The 14,410-nt window shown below is 36.8% G+C and overlaps 1 protein-coding gene across 5 annotated transcripts in view; it reads right to left on the bottom strand.

Moving 5' to 3' along the window:
• Positions 1-14,410, bottom strand: part of LOC117434963 (non-muscle caldesmon) — a 64,384-nt gene that overhangs the window by 21,827 nt on the left and 28,147 nt on the right. For all 5 annotated transcript variants that reach the window (XM_059002937.1, XM_059002940.1, XM_059002938.1 and 2 more), the window contains exons 2-3: positions 6,786-6,932; positions 394-844 (exon numbers count right to left, since the gene is read on the bottom strand). In XM_059002937.1, the coding sequence (XP_058858920.1) occupies positions 394-844; positions 6,786-6,932 (598 nt within the window). The remainder of the gene's footprint in view (positions 1-393; positions 845-6,785; positions 6,933-14,410) is intronic.

Here is a 14,410-nt window from a genome sequence, read left to right as displayed (position 1 = left end):
AATTTTGAATATAAAAGGATGTCAGGCCTGGATTTAATCTCTGGGCTCCTCTTGGATTATACGAGGAAATGTCTGAAATAGGTTCTACATCTTGGTCAATTACTGATTAGCAATGTATGTCCTCTACAGTATTCCATCGTAACATATGCTTTCTATTCTAGTTTCTTTCATAATTTCTCAGCAATTGTACCTGTCATAGTACACAATTGAAATCCATATTCCAGTTTGCCTATACGTGTCAACTAGATCGAAATAACTAGTAATTGCTAACCATCATACCATTTAAATAGGGAATACCATACATATTTGTGTTTTTTATTGTTCCATTGGTAATTTAGAGAGATCCACAATAAAGCTTCATAAGCAGATTTTGATGAAAGTATAGTACGGTACCTTTTCTTCCATTTCCCTTCTGTGTTCCTCTTCTTTCTTCTTGATCTCTGCGTTCCTCCTATCTTCCTCTTTCCTCAACCTACCCTTCTCCTTCTCTTGTTGTCTTTGCTCGGTCTCCTCTCGTTGCAGTTTTTCATGCAGATCCCGCCTGTCTTTCTCCTTCCTCTCCCATTCTTCTTCCAGTTCCTTCTGCTCGTCCAGTTTCCTCTGGCTCAGATCCCGCCTGTCTTTCTCCTTCCTCTCCCACTCTTCTTCCAGTTCCTTCTGCTCGTCCTGTTTCCTCTGGCTCTGCACTGGTACCAGCTTTGCTTCGCTCAGACTGTCTTCCTCCCCTTGGACTTGCTCCTCTAAGCGTTTTTGCCTGCGACGCTCCAGCTTCTGGGTCCAGTCACTGAAGCCCTCGTCTTCCTCCATGGCTACTGGGTAAGAAGGCTTGAACTCACAATCAAGCCTGGAACAACAATGAAAAAATACAAATCAATGGAAGGCACTCCCCTTTTACAACCCAGTAAAAGTTGTTAACATGGCTCCTGTAAACTTTTAGGGATTTGTAAACCCACTTGGCAACAACCAAACACACAGCAATATTTATTAGAATTATCAAACATGTTTAAAATAATTGTGTTTCCAACTCAAGTTTAAACAAATAGTCATTATTTTATTATTTCATTTCACATATCTGAACACCCTATTCTACAACAAAGCGACGGATATGATCCAGTGACAAAGATCTGAATAGAAAAAGGCCCAAATAGAATGCTATTACAGTAAGGTAGATGGATGCTGAATGTATTGAATGAGGTGTATCCACGGTTTCAATAAAATGTAATTCAAAACTTATTTTGAAGCATTTTGATGACACTACACAACATGCCTCTATTGGTGACTAAATGATACCTTGAAATCTTGAAAGACAATACACTTTTGACAAACAGTTTATAATAATTAAGGTTTTCCATAGCAGTGCTCAAAATGTGATTTGAATAATAGTATGTGTCAGTTTTTCTATGTAGTGTGTACACCCTTCATAAGAGAAGATAATCCTATACCAAGAGATGACAGCTCGTCTTGTCATCATGGCTGAGTTATGTTCTGTATATAAACTGCCAGCTGTCACAACACAATTGTGTGGTAGCTGGTAACCTTTTCTATGTGTTGCTTTGGCCCTTCGATTCTCAGCCACTGAGGCTTAGATGAAATTCAAACCCTTGTTTCACAGTCTTAATAAAGGGATGACACTTTCAGAGAGTGAGTTATGTATGTGGAGAATGGGGTAGGGTGGTGGTGCATGAGGTACTTATATTACTGGTGGAATCTGAATGTATTACTTTACATTAACTGATAAAAAAAGCTTATTAACAAATTACACATTTTTTTGTGCTAGCTTATGATATATTACTATCTTTAAACAAGCTTAATGAGGAAAACATGAGCATACGTTCCTTTATAACAAGGCCTGGCGCAAGTGAACAATATAAATTCTTATAGTACGTGTACTATTTTATCAGCCCTCACCGGTTTTATATACAGTACTGTAATACAATTTCAGCAATTAACACTGCAGCTCAGACTTCAAAAGGAAATAGGGAACCAGATGTTCAAGTAATTTGTAGAAGCTTTAGGCTAAGATAACAAGCAGATGGGGAATGAAGCTACAATGCATGACACTTCTTGCTTTCATTCTTAGCAAAAGACATGCTCTAGTCAACAGGCAGCAGCATGTACAGTATAACCTTTTGTATATACCACGCTCCCAGCTAACAATACTTAAACAATGCTAAACAAGTGTGAAACAACTCATTACTTATATCTACAGCCTCATGTGCTGTTCCTTTAATATCTTTTTCATCAAATTGCAATTGTTTCAATATTTTTATTCATATGTTCTGGGCCATTAATCAACTGGATAATGCAGCCAAGCACATTCCAAACAGTACTGGTAGGCGCTCTCTGTAACAGGGAAATGCATTCAGAACTGCACTTCCCTGTTATTGTACCCAAGTAAAAGCAACCCCTTCCAATAAAATTGTTGCTGTTTTTCTGTTTGCTATCATTACCATCGCCTCAGCACAATTTTAAAACAGAGCATGTGAATTAAAAAAAAAATCAAAAGAATAAAGATTGTGTTGAAAATATGAATTTATAACTGACAAAAGCAAAAAGTGTTTTTGCTAGTGGAACGATGAACTAAGTCAAGTTGACAAACATTTTGGTTAATGCCAAAAACACATAATCATTTAGCATAAAAAAGTTTCTACTTGACTTTAAATGATGGGCACAACCGATAAAGATGGAACATGATTAATTGCTGGTTTTATTTTTGCAGCAATATGTACAGCGGAGATGACAGCAATGGAAGGTGATAGGTTAGTTCTAAACCCTGTATTCAGGAAACACATTGGAATGCGGCTGGGGCCATAATTGAATGATTAATGATTAATGAGGCTCCAGCCACAAGTGTATAAAATGGGTGATCACGGGTGTTTGGAGTTGGTGAAGGAGAAGGTGTTTTGTTGCTGTGCTGTGCTGTGCTGTCCTGTCCACGAGTTTTGTGTAAAACCTTTTGTTTTGGCCCTTGTGCCTATTTGTTGGTTTTGTTTGTTTAATAAACTTATGCAATAGCGCTTAACCTGCAGCTTCTTGTTTCTGAGTCTCTTTTCCTGCCGGTAACAACTTGGGCTGTGACTCTACCCTGTCACAGGGAGTCACACATATTTACTACTGGGAACCATATAGACTGCAAACTGACCTTTTGGTGACTAATGTCAAACAAAGCCCTCTCAGCACCTTTTGAATATTATTGGACTTTGGCAGGACAGCAGGTGAAAGAGCTGCCACGCTTTTGATTTCTGTCACCATGGAGACAGATACATTTGCCTTGGCTGTGCTGTATTAATGGACACGAGTGCCACCTACTAAGGGTGTGCAGTTGACACCTAATGGTGACTGCAAGCTAACTGTGGCCTTCTAGAAGGTAAAAGCCATACAATAGACATGGTCTTTCCTACAGTATGGTTACACATCTCATTGCTTTTTATTCAACACAAAATTAAGGTAATTTGGGTACCTGATTAAAGTTATGCAGCTCTTAAGCTATTGAAACTATTTGCTTAAAGTAACTACTTTTTTCAACTGAAAGAAACATACTTTAAAATGCTGTGGTGTATGTTTACCTTTGTCATTGCTTTTGTATTTTTTTTTATATACTGTGAATAGTTTGTTTGAAGCTCAAATAAAATCACAGGCTCAAAGATTATCATTTTTCTGTACAAACTTTATTCACAGTATAGAAGTTACAAATGACCAACAACAGGCTAAGGTGAGGGATATGCCATATCTTTTTTTTCACATAACAAGCTTTGAAGATTCTGAGAAAGGTATATATGATTATTTGAAAATGAGTCATTTATAAGGAACTTCGTCTATAAAATGCTCAAGGTCTTATGTTTCCCAGAACAATCCCATACCAGGCAGTGAAGTAAATAATTAAAAAACATAAAGCTGTTCTGCTAAACCTTAACATGTAATAAAACGTGGTAATAAATATGAAACCTTGACATTTTGCCATTAGTCTTGACCATATTTAATAATACAGGTGACCCAGAAAAATGATTATTAACCTGTTTGAGAGCAGAGGGCATAATGATGAAAAGAAATGCGGGAGAAACAGAGATAAGGACTGGTTTATAGTCCCGCTGTGTGTTTCATCCTTCATAAATGCACAACGGGTGTTCCGGTGGAGCACAAATCAACATCGATCACTGTGTGTCTAAAGCATGACCTAACTACACCGCGCACACTTCAAAGTTCAGGCCTGGAGGGTATATATATCGTTTCATAAATGGAACCACATTTCATTTTCAAATACCTGTGAACAATATTATATATTATATTAAAAAAAATACATAAATAAATAAAGCAAGCTTTCAATACTTTGTTCCACAGTTATTATTCTGCACCTGTCCTGAAAATACAGACTGATGCCAGAAAAGTATTAATTAATTAAAAACAAAAGCTTCTTCATTTAAACTGTTTTTTATTGATGTAGTTGTTCTTGAACATACATTTCGTTTTCCTGAAGCTGTCTTACTGGAATGCAATTCACATTCCAAGGGGTGATTAAGCAGGGTATTTAAAAAAAACAAAAAACTGTTACCAGATGGGAGATTACAAGTATAACATTTTCTGGCAGCTTCTTCAATGTAACACCTTTTTATGTATTTAGATTCTTAGTTAATGGCATGTTCCATGCAAAAGAATGTGCCTGTTTCTATTCAAACTGAAAGTTACTTAAACATTAAACTCTTGCTAGATTATTTGTAGACATCACTGCCCTGACATTACTTTCACCTCTGTTACTAGCAGTTTGGTGGTCTCAACCTAGCACCCAGTTGACATTTGTCCATATCTCAAACCTATCACACATTTTGGCACAATGTATATATCAGTGACACATATATACATTAAGCGTAATAACAATAGGAAGGAAGTGGATTTGTCAAGCCTTAATCCAACTCCAAACAAGAGCCAATTTTGCTAAAACTGCCCCAGCTTTCCCCACATTGAGAGATGACCACATGACGTGTAAGAAATAAGACTGAAACATTAAAGCACATCATCAATTTCCATGCCTATTACTCAGACAGAGGTAGAAAAGTGTGCTGACATCTTTTTTCAAAACAGAATCCTAAATATCTGAATCCAAAACAGAAAGGACATCAAAACACAGTGACCCATATCTCAATGTGGTTTACAGCACTACATATTTAAGAAAGTTGCTCGGTTGAAAATATCTCTTGGTTTCTCCAGTAAAATGTTATCACTAAGACAGAGACATCCCTTTGAGCCAGTGACACACTGTTTAGGTCAGCAGGAGGAGGAATTAGGTGCCCCCACAGCTAGAACTACCTTTGGGAATTGTAAACAGTCAGAGTTATTAACAAGACCTGTTTTCTGATAAAGAAGAGTGCTCACATATAGCTGAGCTGTAAAATAATCTAGCAAACAGACAGCCCTGAACAGTATGATTCAGCAGCAAACATTTGGTTTGAGGGACAAAAAAAAAAAACACATAAAAACTATTCCAAAATAAAAACACAATTTTGAGGGGATTTTACAGACACCTGAAACACCTTTTCAATTAACTCTTAGCATAAAATGATAGTGAATGCTACAAAAATTGCAAACATCCATGCCTGTAATGAAGGTGCCAGGCACTTTCCCGGTATCTTAATAACCCATCACCTTGGTTACGCAGAAACAACACTAAAAGCTATGACATCGTTTCCTGAGTGGTACTCGTAAACATTCTTTTGTGCTTCAGTAATGAAAAAGCAGCTGTGACTTCCTACACACTGACAAAAAGGCCGCTTCTCTCCCATTGGTGACCCTGCTGGAACACGCCAGTAAACTTCCTCGCCCCAGCAAGCACTCTTTACATCTCTGATGTGCTGCTTGGAATACAAGAACCTTTCATACTACCAAGTCTCAAGATTAGCGCATATGAAAAAAGAAAACAAGATTCCCAAAGGCAAAACTAGTGTTATTGAAACACCACTAAATGGAAGTTAATATTGTACAAAGGTCACAGGATATGTTCTAGCAAAATGTAAATGTTAAAAGGGCTTGTGAAAAGCTAAGAAAAACAAGCTCTTTATTATCTTGCAATTTAGATGACAATTTAGTTTCCATGTTATTTTAGCTATTTCAATCTTCACTTTCACAAACTTTTTTTTTTTTTTTTTTACCTAAATATAGTTAAATGTATTCCATTATTAAATGAAAATCAAAGACAATGCTGTGATGCTTTTATGTCAATGTCTTTTTTTTCTGTGGTAAGGTGCAATGGTACTGTAACAAGTTGCAGGTATCACAGTGGTATAATTAATTTTTTTTTGCCATACCAATGTACTGCAATGGTATGAACAATAAACACGGCAATATCATGGTAGCATATCAGTACCGTGTACTAACATATCAGCACCACTGTGAAATAGTTGTTACAATTGTCTTGCCTTGACTGATAATTCCATAGTCTGCTTATGTATCTGCTAGGGTTTTTGTGGAGATCACTGTTACTTCTCTGAAAGTGTGGCAAACACAATTGTTTAAAACGTGTGTACTGTATTTGTAAAACCAGCATTAGATGTGCCATTATGTTATGCAATTCAGGTCTTACACTGACCAAATATTGACTGGGACTGGGACCTTACAGGTTTTTAAACGTCTGCTGCCCCCGATCCCTGCAATAGACATCACCCAGCCTCAGTAACCTTCTCGCTTGGCCTGGCTATGTCCTGCACAGACCTCTACTGCTGTAATCAGTGGGTCACCATCTATGGACTCCCAGGTATTCCTTAAAGACCCCTCCGATGAGTCTGCTAAGAACTTACAGGCGATCCTCTTCTGGTGAGGCATTATCAGGGGAAGTGAGGCTGGTGCTGGAGAAGTTGCTCTGGCTTCCTAACCCCTCTCGAGCCCTGCGACGACGCTCTCTTGCTATCTCCTCCTCATCTTCAATACTCCTCTGAGCTGTCAGCCTGTCAGGGAAAGAAGAAGAATCAGTGAGTTTCAGAGCAAAGTTTCATGAAATTTAGTAAGGATGTTTCCTAGGTAACCCACAACTACACCCTACAAAGATCTAGTACTTTTCAATGATCAGCAAGAAGACATGGAGACATAATTATAAGAGGTGTACATGCCTGGCAGTATATTAGCTTTTGGTTTTAGTGATTATGTTATGTAAATATATCCAAACAAAGACAATAAACATGCTTTGGTTGGCCTCCCAAGAGGGTTGTGTCACAAACAAATGTACTATGGCCTACACTGAGAGAAATGTCATTTAAAAATTTGAAGCAGCATGGTGAATCAATACATTAGCATGTTTGTGGGACTTCAATGGTTCAAATATCAGATCCACTGTAAAGTGCTCCAAGGCCCACAAGAACGTCTGTATTTATTGCAAGACATTTGCATGATGAGGGTAGATTTTAACCCTAGCCATTCCCACAGCCCATTTATTTAACACATTTCTCCTGTTGCTCCAATTGTGTGATTGGTGGGCATAGTGGTGAAGTCATGGGAACTTAAAAATAACAGCAGTCAGTGATCAGTTTAAAAAAAAAAAAACATTTCTGCACACATTTCCTTGTCTGTCTCTCATCTTTCTTCAACTCTGAATTAATGGCCTATATTTACAGTTTCAAGGTCTTTACACCATAGTGCAATTTGTTTTGTGAAGGCAAAATAAACTGTTGATTTCATAAACCCAGTAACATACAATTAAAACACACAGAGTCAAAAATGTAAGTAAAAAATTCTGATACTGCAGCTTTTCTTTAGCATTACACTTGAAACTTTAGCTAGTTTACCTGTTAACATGTATTCTTTATAGAAACAACATAAATTTGAGCTGAGATTTCAAGATGTCTTCTATGGATACCACAGGTGTTTTTTTGTCAGCTAGTATCGTTACAGACATTTTTACACAAATAACATATCTGTGTTCTTCATGATGGACATCTGAAAATCTCAGTTCAAATGTATATTGTTTTTTCAATAAAACAAAGGCTAAAACCAGGAAGGCAAGTTTCAAGAACTATAAATTGATACATCTAATAATTATTGATACTCATGCTTTGTCCTTAAATCTTCGATTGCCCAGCATGTTAGCACTAAAGTGTAACAACCAAGGTCATTTCACACTTTATACTGGCCCATATTTTATACTGTGCTTAATTTCACACAATCTAAAATACTTTACATTGTGTTTTCCATGCTTCTCTGAGTTCTACCACACTTGTATTGGGCTTAGCCTTGCATTGCCATAGCATTACTATGCTTAACCACAATCGGCAGATACAGTACAGTAAATGAGTCCTGTTTCTGTGTTACCCTGGGCCAGAAGTGCCATATGCAACATGTACAATTACATTAACAATGTAGTTAGAAACAAATATGAAGCAAAGTAGGATTATAGTGATTAATTCACTACTTCCGGAAAGTAAAAAAAAATAACAGGATTCAGGGAATTGGGCAACACTTATACAAGTTTACTAGAGTATTTTTGCATGTAGTTTCCCCATGTTTATGTGATGCATTTACCATAGTTTACCATGCTTTTTAATATGCTTTACCATACCTCTCGGGGTTTTACAATGCTTACCTGTGCTTAACCATGATTTCACTGTGCTTTATTACAGTTTGCCATGCTTTTACAATGGGAAACATTGTGTGTATAAAATTGGAAATGCAGCAACATAACATTGGAGGCTTTACGCTGGCTGTATTCCAAAAGCTAACACAAGTAAGTCAATATAATCCTGCTAATACACTAGGAGCCTGCTATCACCAAGATATCCTCATTTTCTTTTGTTCAATGGAAATGCATAACATTAATCCACAGTGTGAGGAATCCTCTAATATATTCAGATTTGGTCCATTGCCTGGTTTTATTATGAGGCATTAAAGGGTGTTTCACCATAACAGTCTTGTGAAAGGCTGTTTCTAGTCATCGGTTTGAAACTGGCTAAATGAAAAAAAATAAAAAACAACAACAATATTATAAAGTTTATAAGAGAGTATTAAGAGCAGCTGGCTCACGGGTCTTTAATACTGTATAAGATCCTAAACAAAGTTTTGGTAGCATTAAAATTACTTTTCAGACAGAGCAATGTTTCAGATTGACCAAGTTCAGCAGCAGTCTAGTAACAATTCAGCAATGAGTTTTAGTATGGTTGTGATAACAATCATGAACTTTTTATATATCTCTGGCCTCACCCCTATGGAGCACACTGGTGTTACTTTTGTCTGTAATTTCATATACCGATACATTCTGGCACATTATGTTCCCAATAGGATCCCAAACAAATGCTGTCCTTCATCTCTGTTGACATTGTTGCTAGCAACCAAAACAAGGCTTTTCAATCGTAATTATAGCTTGAAGCAGTCAGACAGAAAGTAGCTGGGAAAGCAAACTTGAAGATTCACTATTGTGCAACTAGACAAACGACTTTTGTATGACTACTAAGTTTTCAAGGAGTAAAATAGCGTGCATTGAACAATTCCATGAGGAACAATAGAAGCAATAAAAAAACATACAAATCTACTTATAGTATTTTCATGCCATACAACATATTAGCAAAATCATTATGGGCCAACTTGGCAAAAAAACCAGAATAGGCCAAATGTCTAAAATTCTAAAATCTAGAAGGTGTCAGGAATTAGTATAATTCTTAACATACTTTGCTGAAAACTACTTAAGTACTCTGTTTAAGTTCTGTAGTTGATCTTATCCGATTTACCGTACATGCTATTGAGGTTGGTTTGTTTTCATACCTATTAGCTAAGATGGACCCAGCAACATTTCACATGCTGAGTTTCAATGGGATTAGACTTCAGGCAACAACACCTCCTCTCCAGAGAGTCATATTAGACTGAGCAGCTAAGGCTGGTCCCCATGGCAATTATTATTTCCTTCATTTTAGACAAAAAGTACAAGCAGGTCAAGTCAACCTCAGCCAAGGACCAAGTTCATTACCTCTGTTGTAAAAGTTGAATGCAGTTTTCCAAGGTAGTAAATTGTAGAAAAAGCTTGCCAAAACACAGCTGAGAACCGCAAAACAACAGTAAAGCATCAGAAAGTGTGACACAATCAGGTAAAAATGTTCAACCATTGATATTACAACAAAGCACTTTCTGTGAACAGTGTTTTTAAGTTAATTACTTGTATGCTGCCCTCGTTTTTTCTTGGGCTCCAAACAAACAGCAGCAAGACTCCCAGTCAGTATATGTTTACTTTGGTTCAAAACCAATTTAACTAAACCAATGCAGCTTTAATTTGTTCCAGTAACCCTGAATTCAGGGCACCCCGATATCCACAACGCAGACAGTAGGTTTATAGTCTTTAAAAGAAACTGGATACTGCAGGTGCTTAGGTGGCAGAGAGGGTTACACTAGCCTTTCGCCTCAGGTTCGAATTCAGCTCAGGTCACATATGAACTTAGTTTACAGGATAAACAGAGTGCATTTTCTTACACATTTTTAGCTCAGCTATCTCGTGTTTTTCAAATTCTAGCCAGTTGAATAGATCAACACGCTGTCTACAGGAAAAAGGCTGAGAGGTCACATCCCTACTGTAATTAGGTTTGGGTCCGGAGAAGCAGATTTCCCAAGCGACACAATCAGGGTTTGTGGAACTGTGCTGGAGGGGATGGATGTTCCCTAAACCCTCTGCGAGAGTAAATGGTTCCCAGAGACAGCTGATTTCACACAGCGTAACCAGCTGCTTGGTGGCTCCTGTTGCTGTTGTTAAAATGTGTGACACTGTGGTGCAGTTTAGTCAGAGGAGCACTGGGATAAATTGATGGAGGTTACACTCACTGAAGTAATTTACATTATGTTAGCTTTCATAAATAGTATTCATCCTCTGTGCTATCTGTATAACTGAAAATACCATTTGGTAAGCCCAACTAACTACCCACACTTTGTATATTATTGGATTTTGAATGGCCATTCCGCAATGTAGTCACACACCACAGAGGCAAACAATAACGTCCAAGATGCATGTGTTAGAGATGAAGCATGTACTTGTCACAGGGTATTATCTACAGTTAAAGTCTGGTTTTAAAAAACCCTCGTCCTTACAGCCACACCTCCTTGCACACTGCCCATTTAAATTGCACAGCTGTTGGCAGCGCCAGTTGTCTCTGACTTAGAGATTCTGTGTTAAGTGGGTGTAGCAAAGGTATAGTACTGCTACTGCAAACAGGAGCATGGATATTTGGCTCACAATATGACAGTTTAATAGAAGGCAATGGAAGAATGTAGTTAAGAGTCACTATTGTTTTTTTTTTTATTTAAAAATGAACAAGATGTAGCTTTTAATTCTGTAAAATGTACTCAAAGCAGTTTAAATGATTCTAAGATGAGTGAAAACCATTTGAGACGAGTTGTAGAATACAACTCGTCTCAATATGAGTTGTGGAGTTGTAATGTGACATAATTTCTATCTGAAACATCATATGCAAGCCATCTGATAACAAAGAAATTGCGGGTGGCTGTATCACATCACTATTATATTGCTAATGCAGATACAAGCTTTTCCATATTTTCCAATATAGCAACTTCATGTATGTACGTTTAGATTTTTTTTTTTTTAAATCCAATTTGAGAATTTACAAAATTGTCTGGACTTTTCACCAAAAAAACACTACAAGTTACATTTGAGCCTTTGATTACTACATACATAGGTAAACATAAATAAGAAAGTATTGCACATAAGTAATATACAGGGTGATTAGAAAGTACATTTACCACATCAATGATATGGTGCGTTGATGTGGTAAACTTACTTTCTAATCACCTTGTACGTAGGTATATTATTAAAACCACACAAATAGGAGACATAAAAAAAATACCCATCTTATAGACAAAAACAACTCACAATTATGAAAACAAGGCTCAGATCATGCATTGTTGTCAATTAATGTACAACCAAATAGAAGAACAAGAACAAGAATAAGAATAAGAAGATCAAGACAGCACGAAGCCAAAGGCTATGTCCAATGTATCAGTTGTCTGTAATATGGGCTGTGCAATTTTCACATCTGGTAAATTAAAATGTCTGATACACACTGGTAATGTTTAGCAGAGATCCTGAGCTCTTTTTGGCTAGTGTTTAAATTTATATTAAATTGTTTGTTGACATCAGAGGGGCCCTTCGTTCCATGTAAAGCAAGCAGTTTGTCTAAACAAGTCATATGTTAAACTTATAGAAAAGATAGTTCTATAAACAAGTGGCTGGGATTTAAATTGTATTGCAGATGTTACTGATGAATGCATGTGATTTGAACTGTTACTTCATTTCAACTGCAATACTACAGGTTTTATTTTCAGGACTGCAAGGCCCTGCTGTAAACTGTCATTACAGCTAAAGTGGGGATAGTTGGACTACATCCATTTATTTTTAAATCATATACTTACACTGCTTAAAATATATATATAAAAGGGTTTTAATTAGTTTCAAATTCAAATAGGAGTCAACTTTCCCATTACTACATCACAAAAAAAAAAAAAAAAAAAAAAACACGCACTCCTCAATCTGAGAATCCTTTCATTGTCACGTTATTGACCTACAATGACTTGCAACCATGGAATATTTTTATTTACAAACATGTATTGTCATGCTCGACTGGTGTACAAAACTAAACAGAATCAGAGCACTGTTATTGAGCCAGATGGTATTACAGAATGTGTTGTAGCTAAGAAATGTTTTGGAGAAGTTAAGGGACAAAAGTGAAACCTGTGGCTGCTTTGGGAGCCACCCATAGTTATTACCCTATAAGCAGCCCTATATCAAAGGATGCTGCTGTTATATTTTTTTTCTGAATTTGTATCTGTGTTGTGAAGTCTGGCAAAGACACATTTAGTTAATTCTTCTGTAATGTGAACATTCTTTTTGTGGTGGGCAAGTATCAAATGACAATGCCTGTGGGAGAACCATTGAATTCAGCTGACAGGTTTATAATACATTGCACAAGAAAATGATAAGTTTCTTAGCAATACAAAGAGACTGAAAGGGTTGAGGTCTGTTGTTTGCTGGTACATAAAATTCAAGAAAATAATCACTCTGGGCTGTATCAGAAGACGCTTTTGTTCTGGGTTTGCCTGTGGAAAGTTTTACATTTGCTCATTAGGCGGAAGTGTGACTGAGCATCCCTTCAAACTCCAGTTGTTGGATTGTGGGATCAGCTGAGGTCTTGCAACTCCCCAGTTCCTTTCCTGATGGTAATTAAAGACCACATCTGCTCTGCAATTTAATTATTATCCTTTTCAATATCCTATAAACGCTGCAGATTTAAATGGTTCTTAAAATGAGCATGTTGTGCAAGTCTGACCTGACCTGTCTATGAGCCTTTTCATAAACGTGTTTGTGGCATGTCCATTTTGAACAGGTGCTTGCATCTGTAGCAGTTACCACTGCAACCAAATGTGAGTTTCTGTTTGGAATTAGAGTGAACCATTTATCCAATTGTGATGAAACTTGCAAAAAATCATTTTTATGTGTCTGTCTTTAGCACAAAATACTGATTGTATCAGAATCTGGGGGGATAAGGAGGCATCTTTTCTACACATTTTAATACTGATGGCTCAATTTGTTTTAATAGCAGACTAAACTTTGTCAGACCTGTTTGTTCCTGACTCCATTGTGTATCAGCCAAGCAAAATCAAAATTGGGTAATCACAATAATTTTTGTTTGGAAAGAGGTCACTGAACCAAATACAATTCCACAGCTGACGTTACGATACACTAACTTATCAGGGTTTTTTTTACAGTTGCACTGGATACATTGCAAGGGGATTTTGGACAATACTTTACCCATAATACCATGTCAAAATCACATATACTGTAAGAACCAGAAGGGTCCTTCTATAAGGCTAAATGATTTTGTTCTAAACAGCTGATTTTTATTTTTATTTTTTTATTTAATGTATTTATGCCATGCCATTGCTGTAAGGACACATTTCCATGTATGTCCCCATTGGAAACATAGCAATGCTATGGCTATAGCAGTGCCATAATGTTAATTTAATCCAGACCAAAGTCAACAGATCAGTTGGCCATATCTCCATGAAAGCACTTCAAACCTTAACACTTTGAAGAGTGTTTCAACCACCCTTGTTCTACCACTTAAGGTCATGGTGTTCTGTCAGTAACTCTTGATCAATTAGGCCCCCTGTGTCTAGCTGTCTGTTATCTTTCCTCCTCAAGAATGCAGCTGCAACTAAGAGATACACAGTGGATGGTGTGTTAAAGGTGCTTTTCATTTTTTATTTGTTTGTTATAAATATACAGTTTATATTTTGAGCAAACTAGCCGGGAATAAATCTGGATTCTCAATTGATTTTACTATGTAATGTTTATTTAAATAAAGACATTCATATTACTTCAAGTAGAATATAGAAAGGCCTATATGTATAGTTATGTGTATCTTTACTATGACTTTTGATATCA

This window comes from Acipenser ruthenus, chromosome 28, assembly GCF_902713425.1.
Source record: "Acipenser ruthenus chromosome 28, fAciRut3.2 maternal haplotype, whole genome shotgun sequence".
Classification (NCBI taxonomy): Eukaryota; Metazoa; Chordata; class Actinopteri; order Acipenseriformes; family Acipenseridae; genus Acipenser; species Acipenser ruthenus.
Note: the sequence above shows the minus strand (reverse complement) of the source record. Positions and strands in the feature narration are given on the sequence as shown.